At 42.4% G+C, this 17,594-nt stretch overlaps 1 protein-coding gene across 6 annotated transcripts in view; it reads right to left on the bottom strand.

Annotated features, from left to right (window-relative positions):
• Srgap3 (SLIT-ROBO Rho GTPase activating protein 3) overlaps positions 1-16,937 on the bottom strand; it is a 249,719-nt gene extending 232,782 nt beyond the window's left edge. For 4 of the 6 annotated variants that reach the window (XM_021732052.3, XM_005333839.5, XM_021732053.3 and 1 more), the window contains exon 1: positions 16,155-16,935. In XM_021732052.3, coding sequence (XP_021587727.1) covers positions 16,155-16,221 — 67 coding nt within the window. In that variant the 5' untranslated portion in view covers positions 16,222-16,935. Of the gene's footprint in view, positions 1-16,154 lie in introns of all 6 variants that reach the window. The other 2 variants (XM_040290399.2, XM_021732057.3) reach the window with 2 other exon arrangements.
• Positions 16,938-17,594: the final 657 nt, after the last annotated feature.

The following is a 17,594-nucleotide window of genomic DNA, read 5'->3' as shown; positions in this document are numbered from 1 at the left end:
ATTCTAAATCCCAGACTTTGGCCATGGCACCACAAGGTTTCCCAATTTAAATACAAAAAATTGAAGATTGGGCCTCACTTTTCCATGCCTGTATCCACTTTTTAGAGTTCTGAAACAGTATGGAAAAACACTTTGCTCACTACATGGGGGAATAACCCAGTAAAATATTACAGTTCATTTTAGCAATTTTTTTATAATATCTGATGAATAACATACTAAGTTAAGCATAACTTCAGAATCTCTTGAAGGAGTCTTTTCCTTTTACAGTTCAAATGATGTCTGAGCTTCAGGAATTTTGCCAAGAAATTCTTCACTTTGGGCTGGAGATGTAGTTCACTGGTAGAGTGCTTGCTGAGCAGACATACAGCCCTGGGTTTCCTACCCCACTAAAAAAAAAAGAGTCAAGTTGGCGAGTTTACTACAGTCCATGGCCAAATACTTTAAGCTCATGAAACTTGGGCACTTATGAAACACAGGTCTCCATGATCCACCATCACAGATTCTGATTCAGTAGTTTGGGTCAAAACCCCAGAAACTGAATGTAACAAGTTCCTCCCTGGTAATTCTGCTTCAGGTGGTCTAGGAGCCACTGTGGAAGAAAGACTACAGAAGGTGAAGCAAGCATCATGCCTGTCTAGCACTTACTAGAACTTTTCTTTGCCCAGGTACCCATCCTGGCAACTCCTCCCCTACTGATGTCTTTTAGTGCTACCCATCTTACTCTCTTTCCCAACTGGTGCTCTTAAAAACAGCTTCCCCTGTAAGCTCGGGTTCACTGTACCCGATGTCACTGGGTGCTAGAGCTCTACTTAGAAGAGCAGCTAACATTTTCATTGTTTGATGAAGGCTACTGTGTACTGGAAATTCTGAATTATTTCTACTACTTCACATGCACACACACACACACACACTCACTGTGAGTTGTTATTATTCCCCCTTTTAAGTGAGGGCACTTAATTAAAATTAATAAACTTAATTTTTCAGAAAGGTAATTCAGCTAATTGACCATGAGCCATGATTCAAAACCCAGGTGTGGTTCTGTCCAGAGCATGGTCCCCATGGACACAGCTGCCTCCATCCACATTTTAGCACCTTGGCTCATCCATTTCTGTGACTTTACCTTAATTCTATCCAACCAAGGTGGTTTTCAATCCTCTTCAGTTGATCCCTGGATTTAATTTCACCTTAAAAGCACTTATTCTACAATTGTATTTACCATCCTGAGTAAAGCTATTATAAAATTCTTTTTCTGGAACATTTTTATCTTTTACACCTGGAGTTACATTGTTCTCTCAGGAGCACTTAAGAGTCCTGACCCCTTAAATATTTTGATGGCTTCTGGCTCTTTTCTAAATGGGAAGATAGTTCTGTCTGTATCCTAAAGAGCTCTGAAAATAATGACAGTGAGACAACCTTAGGCACTATGATTTAGCTTTACAGATCAATATTAGAAAATCACCAACAGCATCTTCAACCATTGAGGTCCCCTGGGTGTAGGTCCCCTCTGAACTCTGTATCACCACTAACATAACCCTCAACACTTCTGTAAACACAAGTTACAAGGTGACTTCCCCACAGAATTATAAAGTCCATGAGGCAGGGAATGTAGTAGGAGTTCAGTAAATACTTGATAAGCTAAACCTAAGGACTACCACATTCTCAGCATTTCTTTCACACTATTCCCACAACATAATTCTGTGCTTCTGGCAGGCAGAAGTCAGGCCTCTGCCATTTCAGGAGCAGAGTCTTGATGTTAATATTATGCTAAGCAAGAGATGCAGCAACACAGAGATGTTCGGGTGCAGCCTGAACTAAGAGGATCAGACCAGGATAGTGTCCCAGATTAGCAAAGGGTCAAGGGGCAAATAAACTAAAAAAAAAAAAAAAAAAAAAAAAAAACCCACAAACAAGCCAAAGGTCAGGAGTCCAGATGGTCGGGGCAAGAGGTCAAGGAATAATCTACTGTCAGGTATTGGAACTGGGGAGAATGACTATTGGTCTGCCTCAGTTTCCCGAAGGAAACTTTAAGAAGATCCCTAAAGATCTTTAGCCCCAAACTATCCTGTCGGGACAGGCCACTGATCAAAATAAAGACATAGTTATGGGCCAACTCTGCTTGAAAGTGTCTTACATTCAAACAATCAGAGGACAGCCATATTGCTCAGCCAGTTGGCATTCTCTGGCACAAAGTAAATCATAGAAAAGACACCTACTCTTTTTCATCCCTGAAGGTGGTTAAGGCATTTCATTGGTATGAGTCCTCTCATGTCATCTCTTTCTCTGATTCCTTTTAAGACACTGTAAGCTATAGAGAGTCCCCCTAAGGAGATATCCCATCCACTGGAAGCTCAAATCCCAGTGAGAATTTAAGCCACCTACAGGAATCCAGGCCTGTTTGACAAACGGTTAGAAAACGTATTGATGTGTAGATTGAAAACTGAAAATACCTTTATCAGCAATCAGAAGGAAGAGGGTGGCAGTTTATCACCTCTGGGAGCAGACAAGCAAGAGGGAACCCCAAAAGTACCCACAGTGATCAGGGAAGCTAGCAGAAGGCACAACAAGGGAAGGAAAGGTTTCAGTGACATGAGTAGCGGATTCTTTCCATAAATAAGACTGTTCTTCTAATGCTTCCTCCCAAAGGCAGGACCCAAATTCTGAGTACCAAGAGGGAAGTGAGACCACAAGGGGCTTCAAAGGGGGGAAATTCTACCTGAAAGCAACTGGGACAAGGGTAGGAGTAGGGGACATCTTGATAAGTGAGCTCAGTTTGATACAAATTTTATAAAAATCTGCAAAGAACAGAGACAAAAGTGGACAGGACAAACCAATGACCATAAAAGATGTCTCTGACAAACCAATAACACCCTCCCGCCCCCAACAAAAGGACCATGCAAACAAATGTGTGAGGTCATGCATACTGATGTTCGTACTTGACAAACTTCATTTTTAGTACACATCCTGCCTATTTTAAGCCCTAGGCCTATATGCTTATCATTTGCCTATTTTGTTTGTGTAACTTTGCATTAAAGATCTATGACCTCATTTCTTGTTATACACAGATGTAAAATAAGTTTGATAGAGGAAAGAGAAGTGAAGTCTAGAAGGAAATATATGGTTTAAAGTGGGTATCTCAGCAACTTCTAGGTTCTTTTCTTATCCCCTATCCTTTTAAAATATTTTTCTGTATTTTCAAGGATTTTAAAATATTGAATATATACATCTATAATCAGAAAAAAGTTTTAAAAGACTCATTTGTACACCCATGTTTCTAGCAGTATTTTTCACAATATGTAAAACATAGGATTCCACTTATATGAGGCACTTAGGAAAGTAAAAATCATTGAGACAGAATGTGGAATGGTAGCTGCCAGGAACTGGGAAGAGGGAGAGAATGGGAAGGTATTGTCTAATGGGTACAGAGTTTCTGGTTTTATAAGATGAAAATGCTTATGGAGATGGAAATGGGCTGATAGTTAGCAGCACTATGAATGTAACTGATACCATTGAACTTCACACTTAAAGATGGTTAAGATGACACCTTTTATGTTATGAGAATTTTCCCACAATAAGAAAAATAAAGGAGTACAACTCTTACAACACCATCTCCAAGGTCAGAGTCATAGGATGTGATGGCTAGGAAGGAACTCAAGCTCCTCTCCTTTCCAACATCATCTCCCACTCCACACCCTTCTACAAACTCTGGGTTTCAGTCACATCAAACTGGGTACCATTTCTCAACTACCCAAGCCCTTTTGTGACTCCCCCACCCCCATGCCTTTAGCACATTCTGTTCTGTCTTCATGAAATGCCTTCCAACACCTGGAGAGCTTCTACTCATCTTTCAAAACCCTACTCAACTATTCTTTCTTATGGAAGAATTTCCTCAGCTCTCCCAAGCAACAATGTTACTTTTACTCTCTTTTCCCTAGTGTATGCTTTCAGCACTGTCCAAGTTTTTAGTGTACTATACATACTTGACTGATCCATTTTTTTTTCTTTCCTAAAAAAATCATGAGTCTACCAAAGACAGGGATGGAGTCTATATTTTACCCTTTTGGGTTTTTTGTTTGGTTGGTTGGTTTTTGTTTTTGTTTTTCTCTCCTCTCAGACATTTCTAGGAATTCAGTAAACAGAATACATTGAGTTCCCTGCAGTATCCTTCCAAGTGGTCACCTGGTCACTTCACATTCTATAAATCATTCATGAGGTGGTTCTGCATGGATACAATCATCTTATATCTGGATTCTTCATCTTCCTAAGTTATTTCTCAGCCAATATTGTGGAAATCCTGGGTCCCCAAAGCATAATATCAGTTTTCTATGTGCAAAATTCATTGCAAGGGCACCCACATTCAATCAGTCATTCAACAAAAACCATGATCGCCTACAATACAACAAGAGCTGTTCTAGGTGCTAGGAAAAATGCAAATAAACTAGAGAAATAAAAATCCTGTTCTTAAAGAGTTGCAGTTCCTGGGGAAGAGAAGACACAAACACAGAAGGAAAAATATCATACAGCCATAAGGGCTCCACTGAGAATTCAAGTTTGCAGATCCAATAAAATGAGCTACTGCAGGGCTACTTGAGTGGTCTGGAGGTAGCATGCCATCTGAGAGCTGAATGCCAAGTGGCAATCTAGGGAAAGAGTGTTCCAGAAAGAGGGGAAAGCAGAGTGCAAAAGTCCAAAGTGGATGCAAGCTTGGAAAAGTCAAGGAACCAATAGAGCCTGAGATGGCTGTGATGGATGACAAGGAGTGAGCAGATCCTGGCTTTGTCAATCCAGTCTAGGAGCCTGGGGTGTATGCTCATACAATGAGACTGTAGAGCTGTGACCTGGGAAGTGACATGATAAGATTTGCATCATATAGGGATTACTGCTGGCCGCTGTGGGGAGAATAGACCATGAGGACAAAAGAAGAAACAACAGACTGATTAGAACTATGGTTTTCTCAACTGGGTGCAGTTTGGGTCCCAGGTGGACATTTTTGGTTTTCACAGTTGGAGGCAGGGTTGCAAGTGACATTTAGTAGGAGCCACATTGTACAGCTAAGCCCCCAACAGCAAAGAATGGCCTAGTCAAAAATATCAATCACAAGTTAAAAAGTTATTGCACTGGTCCCAGCTAAGAGCTAATGGTAGTCTGGTCTAGGATGGTGCAGATGGAGAAAGGAAGGAATTTGCTGCAGTTAGTGTGTTAAAATATTGAAAGCTTTTCTTCCATATATCCTGAGACTCCATGGAACCTTTTCAGTAGGGGAGGATGTTCTGTGTTCACTGCCTCCACGATAATACAGAGAAAAAGTCAATTCTTGGCTTTTGACTTTCAAAAGCCTGGCCCTCAGGGAGAAGACAAAGAACATGGTTTACTGGCAACAGCTTTGAGAGAAGGTCTGATGACAAAGAGCCACCTCCATTCCCTCATCCCACGCCCGTGTGTGCCAGTGTATATGCACACACATGCATACATATGCACAAACCTGAGGATGAAGATTTCCTATGCCAAAGTGGAGAGTCAATAAAGGTGTGTGTGGACATTATGGATCTCTTAAGAAAAAAATTACATGCTGCCCCGCCCACCCCTACAAGGCAAGGGAGGGAAAGAGATAAGGAACCACCCAACAGATTTGCAGAATATAAGAAGAGACATATCTGGGTCCCTTCCCCAGGTACAATCCTAGAGAGGATCCAGAGAGGAGCAAATACGTCCCAGACAGGACAGAGATAATCATCCAGGCTCCCTCGTGGTCCAGCATAGAATGTGCACAGCAAGGTGGCTTCTGGTACTGACAAACCACACAGAAGGGACCAAGGAGAGGAGAACTAAAAGGGAACAAAGAAGAATCACTGGCATAGACTGACCACTGAAGATCCAATAAGGGTTAAGGGAAAACCAGCCCTGCAGTTGCCAAATTCTGTTAATAATAAACCACAACAGATGCCTTCTTAGCTTTGGTGCTGCCTAAGTCCCCCTGGACCTTGGGACATAACCTTGGAAGAAAAGGAAGATAAATCTCCAATTGTTGTGGATTTCCTGCTGTCATCTGCAGCAATACTAAGATGAATATGGAAATCAAATCGCAGGAAGAAAAATATATTTCTTGTGCACCTGGATTTGTAGCTGAGGTTTGTTTCACTGAAGCACAAGGAGCATGGGCTTCTCTGGGTTTGTGGGCACCATTATCATGTGGCATTGACTGTAAAATCCCAGGGCAGAGCCAAGGTGCAGTCAAGGCACCTTGAACATACCTGCAACAGCGTGCTCCCCTATACTGTCACACACAGACAGGAACACTCACTCACGCACACACACGACACATATTGATCAGGCTTGGGCTGCTTCCAGATTACTACTTAAATCAATGGTTGAGCACTGTGTAATTGGAAATGTCAAAACTCCCATTTTCTGTGACCTCAAAGCACTGCACTGACATCCCTTGGCTGAACTCGATATGCATTTGTTTTACTTCTTCCCCTCTTCAAACTGCCCTTGGAGGAAAGGATTATAAAAAACAGGTAACTGGACAAGAGGCAGAAAGAAAAGAACACAAGTAATCCACAAACTATGCAGCCTAGGTATCAAAACATAACTCAAGAAACAAAGTCCTGTAAAATATCCCATGAAAAAATCTTACTACAAGATTAAGTAAGTGTGAGAAAACTATGGGCCATTCCACTATTCATTTAACCCACTCAGATTTTCTGAAGTCCCAGGGAAACAGACCTATTTCACTCAGTTTATCCTAGAACTTCTAAAACCTATTTAAGCACACAACTATTTTCTTTCACTCAATACCTGCATCTTTCACTCCAACTGCATGGGATACACTTCAGGGAACACTATCCCAAACATAATTCATATAACGACCAATCAAATTAAAAGAATTCACAAAGTTCCATTTTTAACCATACAGGATATTTTACAAACACCAAGAAGCCATTAAGAATGAATCATTTCATATATAACTAATTAAAATAAATTTTTTAAAAGAATGACTCATTTCTAAGCAAAATTGAGCCCAGGAAGTAGATGCCTGGGTCCTATAGTAGGCCAGAAGTTCTTAAGCTCAGCACCTTTAAGAGATCAATCCTGCCCAGCTAGGTGATGCACATCTGTCATCCCAGTATCTCTTGGGAGGCTGAGGAGGAGGGTTGCAAGTTCAAGATTAGCTTAGGCAATTTAGTGATTTCCTGTCTCAAAATAAAAAATAAGAAGTGCCAGGGATATAGCTCAGTGGTAGAGAACCCCTGGGTTTAATCCCTGTTACCATAAGAAAAAACAGAAAAGAAAGAAATCAATCCTGTCCCCTTCCTGGCCACTATGAAGCGAAGGAGTCAGTTCTAGGAACCAGACTAATCTCACCTCCTCCAGACATCTCTAATACTGCAATCCTTACCCTCCTGGATATTCTTGCCTTGCCTTTCCAGAGTACCACTCAGCTCCATGCCCCCAGATAACCACCCGCTCCAGAGCAATCAACTCAATAATGTCTATTGATCACCAAGCAGATGGGAGGCACTAAACCAAGCAGGTAAAGCTTCTGCCCTCTTGGAGGTCTAGTCAAAAGACCTCTTCTCTAAGCATAGTTTGTACATCAGAAGAAAAAAAATAGGAGAGTTGGACTAAGAGACATCTAAAATGTCTCGTGTTGTGTTTCCAGGTTGGTGGAAGACAGGCCCAGCAGAGCAGTGGTAGATCTAGCAGCCCTCTCAGAAGGATGTGGGGAATATTTCTAGTGGACATTTTCCCCAAATGACCACCTGGGTGGAAGTGAAGGAATCTGGAGGCAATGTCAAGTGGGGACCAAGAGAGTTAGATTACCGATTATATGAAGAGAGAGGCCACAGAATGGGAGAAAATCTTTACCACCTGGCCTCAGAGCACTAATCTCCAGGATATATAAAGAACTCAAGAAACTTAACACCAAAAAAAAATAATAATAAAATAACCCAGTCAATAAGTGGCCTAAGAAACTGAACAGACATTCACCAAAGAAGAAATACAATCAATCAACAAATATGACAAAATGTTCAACATCTCTAGCAATTAGAGAAATGCAAATCAAAACTACACTGAGATTCCATCTCTCTCAAGTCAGAATGGCGATTATCAAGAATATAAGCAATAATAAATGTTAGCGAGGATGTGGGGGAAAAGGTAATTCATAGTTTGCTGGTGGGACTGCAAATTGGTACAACCATTATGGAAAGCAGTATGGAGATTCCTCAGAAAACTTAGAATGGAACCACCATTTGACCCAGTTATCACACTCCTCAGTTTATACCTAAAGGACTTAAAAGCAGCCTACTATAGTGATGCAGCCACATGAATGTTTATAGCAGCTCAATTCACAATAGCTAGACTGTGGAACAAACCTAGGTTCCCTCCCCCCCTCCCCCTCCCCCCTTCCCCCTTTCCCTTCCCCTTCCCCTTCCCCTTCCCTTTCCCCTTCCCCTTCCCCTTCCCCTTCCCCTTCCCCGGGATTGAACCCAGGGGTGCTCTTCCACACAGCTACATCCTTAGCCTTTTTTACTTTGAGACAGCATCTTGCTAAGCTTCCCAGGCTGGCCTCAACCTTTTGATCCTCCTGCCTCAGTCCCCCAAATCACTGGCATTACCAATGTGCACCACCATGCCTGGCTCCTGTCTTCCTTTTCTAATAAGAGTATGAATCTCATCACAAGAGTCCAACCCTTAGGCCTAATCTAAACCTAATCACCTTTCAGAGACCTCACCTCCTAATACCAACATATTAGGGGTTGGGGACTTCCACATATGCTGTGTGGGGACATAAAACATTGAGTCTATAACAACATCCACACTTTCTGTTCCATTGAGAAGAGGTGCTTTACTGGGCAAAGAAATACTCTTCGATATTTGCTGAATTTCCTTGTTTGTCTCTGGCAGGGAAGATTTGTTGAAGTTTGTTGTACTGGAAGCCAGTAGTCATTAACGAGGTGTTGACTGTCATTTTCCTGTGGAGTGTGGCCTGTCACCCTCCAGGCCTTTCCCAGTCTGTGGAAGTAAATGGATCTGAGGGTCCATATTGACCATTTCTGAGTTTTTTACCACTAGACTTGATATATTAGAGATGATCTTTTCTTTCCAGAAACCTCTGTCATTCATTCATTTAGTGACTATGACAGGCCACACTTTAGGCTATACAGCTTTATTTAATAGTGAGAGATAATTCATTTTTCTTTAGCTTCTATATCTTGGTCATATATAGAGTATCTCACTTTGTGATCCCTATAATTCTGTACAAGAATCATTATTTTCACTTCATAGATTAAAACTGAAGTTAAGAGAGATCAAATAAAATGATTGCACAGTGAATAGTTGTGAGCTAGGTTTAATTTGGAATCTTTCCAACTTTCAGCGGTTCAGGAAAACAAAATGCATGCCAGGGCAACATGGCTCTGTAACTCAGGACTTCCTTCAAAGGGGAATGATTTGATGGGTTTTGATCTTTGACTTCCTACCTTTCCCAATCTTTTCATGCTCTTGATAATCCATCCTCTTCTCTTTATTTGTTCTAATTAGTTATAAGCAACAGTAGAATGCATTTGACACATCATACATAAATGGAGTATAACTTCTCATTCTTCTGGTTATACATGATGTAGAGTTACACTGATCATGTAATCATATATGTCTGATTCATTCTACTATCATTCCTACCCATTTACACCCTCCTCTCCCTTCACTACCCTCTGTCTAATCCAAAGTACCTCTATTCTTCCCTAGTGCCCCCTTCCCTTATTGTGAATTAGCATCTGCATATCAGAGAAAACTTTTGGCCTTTGGTTCTTTGGGATTAGTTTATTTTGCTTAGCATGATAATCTAGCTCCATCCATTTATCGGCAAATGCCATAATTTCATTCTTCTTTAATGCTGAGTAATATTCCATTGTGTATATAGAAGGAGAAGGAGAGGGAGAAGAAGGAGAAGGAGAAGAAGGAGGAGAAGAAGAAGGAGGAGGAGGAGGAGGAGGAGGAGGAGGAGGGGAAGAAGAAGGGGAAGGGGAAGGGGAAGGAAAAGGGGGGAAGGGAGGGGAGGGGGAGGGGAGGGAGGAGGGGGAGGGGAGGGAGAAGGGGGGCGGGAGGGAGGAGGGGAAGACGGGGGAGGAGGGGGAGGAGGAAGAAGAAGAAGAAGAAAAACAGGTTTATCTCCTTCTGTGAGTGAGCCTTCACCAGGAACTACATTTACCAGAACCCTGATCTTGGACTCTCCAGCTTCCAAAACTGGAAGCCATAAATAAAGACTATATAATCTATGGTATTTTGTTAGAGCAGCTCAAGCTAACTAAGACAGATGTTAAAGAAAATAGCTATTTGAGTATGAATCATAAGATTAAAACTTCTTATTAGTAACTTACTCCCTCAACAAATTGTGTGCCAAGCACACTGGAGAAAAAAAAAAAAAAAAGATGACCAGGAACATTTCTATCCACAAGAGTTCATGGCTAGGGGCCTAAATGCCAAATTTCAGTGAAGGATAATAAGGTCCAGGATAGAGATATAGATATGTGAGAACCATTAATTCCGCCTAGGAGAGTGAGGTAGGTTTGGTGTTAGAAAGTGTCAGCTGAGTAAGCTTTGAAGATATCATTGGATAGGCCAAAAAAAAAAAAAAAATCAGGGGAACAATTTAAGAGCAACAAAGCCACCCAAGGAGAAAGATCTGGAGAAAGCACAGGGCATGGAAAATGCAGAGAAAGGGAGAGTACTCTAGTGTGCTTATAAGTCCACCCATCTTTCATAGAGAAAATGACCCAAGATGGACCAAGATAGAACAAAAATGGGACCAGGCTCCATCAGCAGACTTTTTATGGACTTCAATTTTAGAGGCCCAAAGTTGCAAATAGGTGGCCCAGCAGGCTGAATCTGTTTGTTCCTTTAGGCAGCACAGAGCTTTTTTAAAAATTGAGACACCACTTAAAAACCAGGAGATTTTGTTGAAAATTCAGATTCCTTTGAAACACTGATAGAACTAACCATTCTGGGGTTACACCTGCATGGCAGTGATAGGCTGGAGCTGGGCAGAGCAGTTTCCTCAAGATGAACTGCCCATCTGACCACAGACTCCAGCACACTGTTTACCTGATCAAGACTGTTTTCCTCAATCCTGTTAAGACTCCTGGACATCCCAAGGCAGTCCTCCAATTCCTGTAGCATATTCTCTTTAAAGCTAAGTTCATTCCAGTGATCAGTTAGAAGTTTTCTGTACTTTGGGATTTTCATTTGTTTCTTTTTTAATTTCCTTCTTTTATTTTATAAGAATAAATATTCTTATATTCTAAGAAATCTCTGTGTTCCCCTTCCCCCTTTTTTTAAACCACTATGCCACATCCCAGTCCTTTTTATGATTATTTTGAGACAGGTCTGCTAAGTTGTATAGGGCCTCATATGTTGCTGAGGCTGGCCTCAAACTTGCAATGCTCCTGCCTCAGCCTCCTGAGTCACTGGAATTACAGGCATGCCCCAGTTTAAGAAAACTCTTAGGAAGCAACAAATGTCTCTTACTTTGCATCTCTCACAAAACTCATCACTAAGTACAAATCAGTGTTTGCTGAATAAACCCATGAATGAATGAGTAAACATATTCCGTGATCTTCCTCAAACCCTGCTCTTCTTCCCCCAAATTCTAAAGTTTTGCTATTAAAAAGATGGTCAAACTTAGTATGGATATATAATTTTTTAAAAAGATACTAAAATCAGTCACTGCATTTCTACTTCAATTTTCTATTATGCTGAAATAAAAATAGGAATTCTGAATAAATGCAGAACAGACCATTTTGTCTGGCAGCAAGATGAAGGAGAAGCCAGGGTACTGAGAATGCCTGCAAATAAGATCACCACACACTATCAGTGATCTTTGAGGGAACTGTGGAGAACAGGACACGAGCCAAAAAGCTGGAGACAGGCAAATGTTGTTCTGATTTTCAAAAGAGGAAAGAAGTTATAGCTTGCCAGTTCCTGAGAAGGCAACATGATGTCACTGTCAAGCAAGGTTCTTGAACAGATTTGTAAAGGGACACATATAAGCACCTAGCATAGGAAGCAAGCTCCATTTGGAACCAGTACAGGGTCTCCAAGAACAAGTCAGATTAAATTCATTTCGATTTATTCTCCCTGACAAGACTCCTAGCCTAGTAGATTAAAGAAATATAGCAAACATAATATATGTGATGCAATAAGGAATGAGCAGCAAAAAGGGCTAATTCAACCCTTGGGCTATGTTAATGGAAGTATTACAGAAAGCATAAAGAGATGACAGTTTTCTTTCTTTGGTCATGTCTAGAAAAATCACATTTAGACCTTAGGGCTACTCTAAAAAGAAGATAGTGATAGTAAGCTCTTTTGGAGGCTCTTTTGGCAAACCTTTCTAAAAACATGAAACTCTCTTCTGGATTACTGGCATTTGAATATCTGAAAGATCTGGTGGGGCCTATATGTCTAAATGGCAGCATCTAGTTAAACCCTGACCATTCAGACAGGACATGTGCTCTCAGGTCCACCATAATTGTCACTACCCTTTCTTCTACTGCTGTCAGTGAAGTGGTGGACCAACTGCTACAACTCATCTCATTGGCCAGCTTCACTCATTTATTCTATCTGCCAAGCACCAAAGACAGTGGGATTTGCAACCTAGGATGCAGCGAATCCAAAAGAGAATGAAGATGGTAAGTGGTAGTCAACTATCTTAAAGAAGCAAGTGATGAGGTCAATCACAGTCAGGGGCTATAATCAGAGGTTCCAAACACCCACTGGGGAATCTCGGGGGGAAAGCATCTGTCTTGTTCTAAGAAGCTCCAAGGAGAAGCAACTACAGAACCAATAGGTGGTTGAGAGAAATATTTAACGCAACATAAGAAAAATATGCTCACATGAGCCAGACAGAATACGTGGGGTAGGAACATGCTGAGTTCTCCATCACTGGAAATAAGCAAGCATGTGGTTCACTACTTTGCAGATACCAAATCAAAGATTTAAATATCTGATGAGGCAAGAGAAGTCATGAGCTTAATTTTTTTTTTTTTAAACAGAGAAAATGCTGTCTTAAAACATTCTCCTTTGTTGAGTTGGTAATTGCTTCAAAAAGAGACAGAGGATAAATCTACAAAGAAATCAACATCAGGCTGGGGATGTGGTTCAAGTGGTAGCGTGCTGACCTAGCATGCATGAGGTTCAATTTTTAGCTCCACATAAAAATGGAATAAAGATATTGTGTCTGCAAAAGAAAAAAAAACACTAAAATATAAATATTTTTTAAAAAAGAAATCAATATTGTTTTTAAAAATCAAAAGTTCCCCTTGTAAAAATCACAAGATACAAAGTCTGTCTAACGGGCTGGACTATTTGTGCCAAAATGGTCAAATGATACCAGGAAGAACGGCAACTGGCAGCAGGCATTATTTTTGGTCATTGCTCAAATGTTCTTCAGAGCCAAGCAACAAAAGCAAGAGGGTAAACAATGGAACTCAATCAAGAGGTAGGCAGTCCCCACCACAAAACTGCCATCTGCTACTGACATCAATCCTTCAAGGGGCAGCTTCAGGTTCAGGCTAACAATGAACACTAAGCCTGGGAATAAACTGGCCTTGCCACCTTGGACAAGTCATTGAATGTCCCTGGGCCTCAGTTTCCTCATTTCTGAAACTGAGCTCAAACTAGCCATCCTGAACATTGGGTGGGCCAAGAGGAGTGATGTTTGGGGGTGGGGGATGTGTTTAGAAACTATGCACACTGATTTCTGTACACACATCACTAATTATAATGATGAACCAACAGAATTTTTTGTTGTTTTGCAGTGATGAGGATGGAACCAAAGGGCACTGCACATGCTAGGCAAGCGCTCTGCCACTGAGATATACCCCAGGCCAACAAAACAGAATTTGGAAAGAAAATACTTCAGAGGGTTTCGGGCACAGCAGTATCCTGATCTGTCTTGAGGGTGTCAACACTAAAAGAAAAGAATTAAATTCCTTCAAGCATAATGCAGATAAATTTAAAGACAAAATCATTTGGACAAATTTTCTGATGAAACACATTACCTGGTACTTGCTAATTAGTTGTTAAAATAAAGGAGAAAGATAAAAAGTAAAAAAGTTAGAGCAATTAGTGCTTCATTGATCCTCAATTATAAGTTGACTGGCCCATGTAGAAGCAATTCTTTAAAAATGAGATAAGCATGTTTCCTACCAGAGGATGCTAACAAAATCCAAACTGTCCAAACACAACATCCCTTTCTCTACATTGGCATTTTTCATGGGGACAAAATAATCAGTGGCCAACTTAGTCTTATAAAACATATCTGCTAGTCAGACACCATAGTACAGCCTGTAGTTCCAGCAGCTACAGGAGGCTGAAGCAGGAGGATCACAGGCTCTAGGCCAAATTTGGCAACTTAGCAAGTTTAAAATAAAATAAAAAGGAGCTGCGGGTATAGCTCAGTGGAAGAGTACCCCTGGGTTCAATCCCCAAATCCCCAATATCCAAAAATAAACAAACAAACAAAAAAGCTCCCTCGACTATAGACTGAAACTAGGCTTTTGCATTGAGTTGTCAGATGAATTCAAATCCCTGATCACCAAAGGATTTGTTTCTAAATTTTTAGCAGGGCTGAAACATTCTCAGTCACTGTTTTTGATAATGAACTGAAAACTAAGAAAGAGGCAACCAGGAAAGAGGAGTGTTTTCTGTTCCTTTTGCCTTAAGGTCTACCCAGAGATGATTAGCATGCCAGGTTTGACTAGAACTCAGAGAAAAAAGACAGGGAAAAATCAAAGCCCTCCCCTGGAGATCACTCCCCTCCCAAAGTTTCCCTGGCATCTGAAGCCTGGATGGCAGCTCCGATGCCTTCTGTTGCTCCCAGGGAAGCCACTCGACTTCCTGGGCATTGAGTCTCTCTGAGTGCAGCAGCACCTATAAGTAGGTGTGGCAACCTCAGTTCCTTTGAGCCCCAAAGACGGAACCTGCTCAACAGTCCCTACGTAACCTCAAAAACAGGCCTCAGCATCCACTGAGGATGAGTGTTAATCTCTTGTGAGACATCACAACACACCCTGAGTGGAAGCTAGGAGAACCACGACTAGAAAGAACAGGGACACCAAAAGGCACAGCCGGGGTTTCTCTTAAGGCACAGTCACTGAGAAGGGGGAGCACAGTGCATGGAGCTTTCAGGCTTTCCTTTCCAAAGCTGTGCTTAGTTACAGTGAATATGGGAGAAGCCCCCGGGTGGCCTGAATGACAATTCTGCCCGCCTGCAGAATCGTTGAGCTGTGCGATTGTGTCTCTTATCCTATTTCTCCCAGCTAGCACGGATTGAAGGAGTGGCTCCTGAAAGAAATGTGTACTCCATGGCACCAAAGCTGGAACCAGCAGCCAGAGGTCATCTCGCTCTCCCAGCAGGCTTCCCTGGCACCATGGAAGTAAGGCAGCGCCTACCAACCCAAATTGCACATTGAGGTGTTGGCTTGGAACCAAAGCTGATGACCCTAAATGCTGTGCCCAGAGTGGCTGGGCTGCACACTGCGAGCTAATGCATTTTCTGCACCGAGCTCTCTCTTTATGCCTAAATGCCTGCATTAGTCTGGATCAATACAGCCCATAACAGCTAATCCATGGCAACCCAGGCCAGGCGAGAGACACCGACAAAGAAGGGCCTCCCAAAGATGCTGCCTCCCGGTACACATGCATGTGGATTCCAACCCAGAGAAAGAGGATGAGGCAAAACCACCACCAACAAAATCCAAAGGGGCAGGGGAAGGTCGTAAAAAAATATATATACATCGATATTAAGGGGCTTTTACCAAGGCGGGGAAAGGGAGGAGGTGGTGACTGTCAAAATGGCCTTAGAGTGACATGTCACCACCAAGATGATGGAGTATCCGCGACACTCCTGAAGTCGGGCGTAGGATCCTCCTCACACACCTGCAATGCAGAGATTGCTGTCCTTCCTCTAATCCACACTCCCAGCCCAGCGCTATCTGCAGTTGAAACCAGTCTGGACTTGTGCAGCTGCCACTGTTCCTTCTCACAATAAGATTATTGATGCATAATAACATTTCATGATGGCAGAGAGGAAGGGGGGGGCACAGTGAAAGAAAGGGAACAGGGAGCAGAAGGAAAAGTCTCAGCCCACGTCTCACCTTTTATTTGGGCTTCATATTCGGCAATGATCTCTTTGTCTTTCTTGAACTTAGTTTGAGATGACATCTTCCGACGTGGCCAAAGGGACTGACAGGCTGTTTGATTTATTTCTCTTTTTCTTCGGGAGTCCTCTCTCAAGCCCTGGTAATCACACAGCTCTAGTCGATTTCACAGGTTTGGGGCTAATCTCTTTTACTCGACTGTAGAACAGCAGTAAAAATCCTTCTTCTGGGCTCTAGTAGATTGCTCTCCTCAGCTCTTCTTGCAAAAGAAGAATCACCCTAGGAGCACGGTAACCTGCCCCAGATTTCCAAGATTTTTCTTCCCCACGAAAAAATAATAATCAAGAGCACTCACACTACCTCTCTCTCACACACACACACTCCCACGCGTGCACTCCCACACCCATCCAGACACGCTCACACACAATCCTGCCGTGCACACATGCATCCACACTCACACACACACCCTCACTCACTCGCACGCACACACACTCGCTCACTCACTCACACACACGCATCTACTGAGAGGCGCGGCGCCTCCTGGGTCGTGCAGGCAGTCCCCAGCTCGCTCTGGGAGGCTCTGCTAAGGAGATGGTCAGGTTGCCAGAGGGCCGGTCATCTCGCATCCTCCCTTCCTTGGGCGCCTCTGGTCTGATGTCCAATGAGGATCAAAGCCAGGAGAGCGAGATGGAAGTTTTCCTGCTGCAACGCTTAAGCTCCGGTGAACCCACGGCTGGACTGCTCGCCCTGCAGGGCTGGCCTAGCTCTCCCCCACCGCCCTCGTCACTAGACTCCGCCTCCCGGATTTTATAACAACTGACACATTGTAGCCTACAGGAGAGCAGAACTCACTGCAAGCAAAAGGGGAAGAAACGCTCACAAAAGGGAAGGAGGCAGGGAAAAAGAGAAAAGGGATCAGTCTGGGAAGGCCCGAGTGGCTCCTGCCAACTCCAACTATTAGCAGTTGGGTTAAGGGTTTTTCTCCTAAAAGCAAACTCCTTTTCTTTTCAGTGTGCAATTTAATCCAATCTCTCAAATCAATATCTTTATGACAGTATGTTACTCCACCCAAGAGTCTAGCCGAGGGTCCCATACACATAGGGAAGAGCATTAATATTTGTCAAGCCATAACTGATTGCAGGATGATGCCAGGATTTTGAGACACCCAGCTTTGCAAAGCTGTTGGGAGCAAGGCTGCAAACAGGCACAGCTAGGTCCTTGGTTTGTTGAATTTGGCAGATTTCTAACTCGTTTAGCCTCAGTTTCTTTGCTGGTAACACAAGCTCTCTCTGGGTCCTCTTTCATTCATTCTTTCAACAAATATTTACTGAAAGCTTACTCTGGGTCCAGCACCCTTCTCAGGTCAGGATACAGCAATGATCAAAATAGAACAACAACAAAAAAAAACAAAAAACCTGCCCTTCTGTAGCTCAAGGG

The sequence above is a fragment of the Ictidomys tridecemlineatus genome, chromosome 16 (assembly GCF_052094955.1).
Source record: "Ictidomys tridecemlineatus isolate mIctTri1 chromosome 16, mIctTri1.hap1, whole genome shotgun sequence".
Taxonomy (NCBI): Eukaryota; Metazoa; Chordata; class Mammalia; order Rodentia; family Sciuridae; genus Ictidomys; species Ictidomys tridecemlineatus.
The sequence above is the reverse complement of the archived record's forward strand: the minus strand, read 5'-3'. Positions and strand labels throughout refer to the sequence as shown.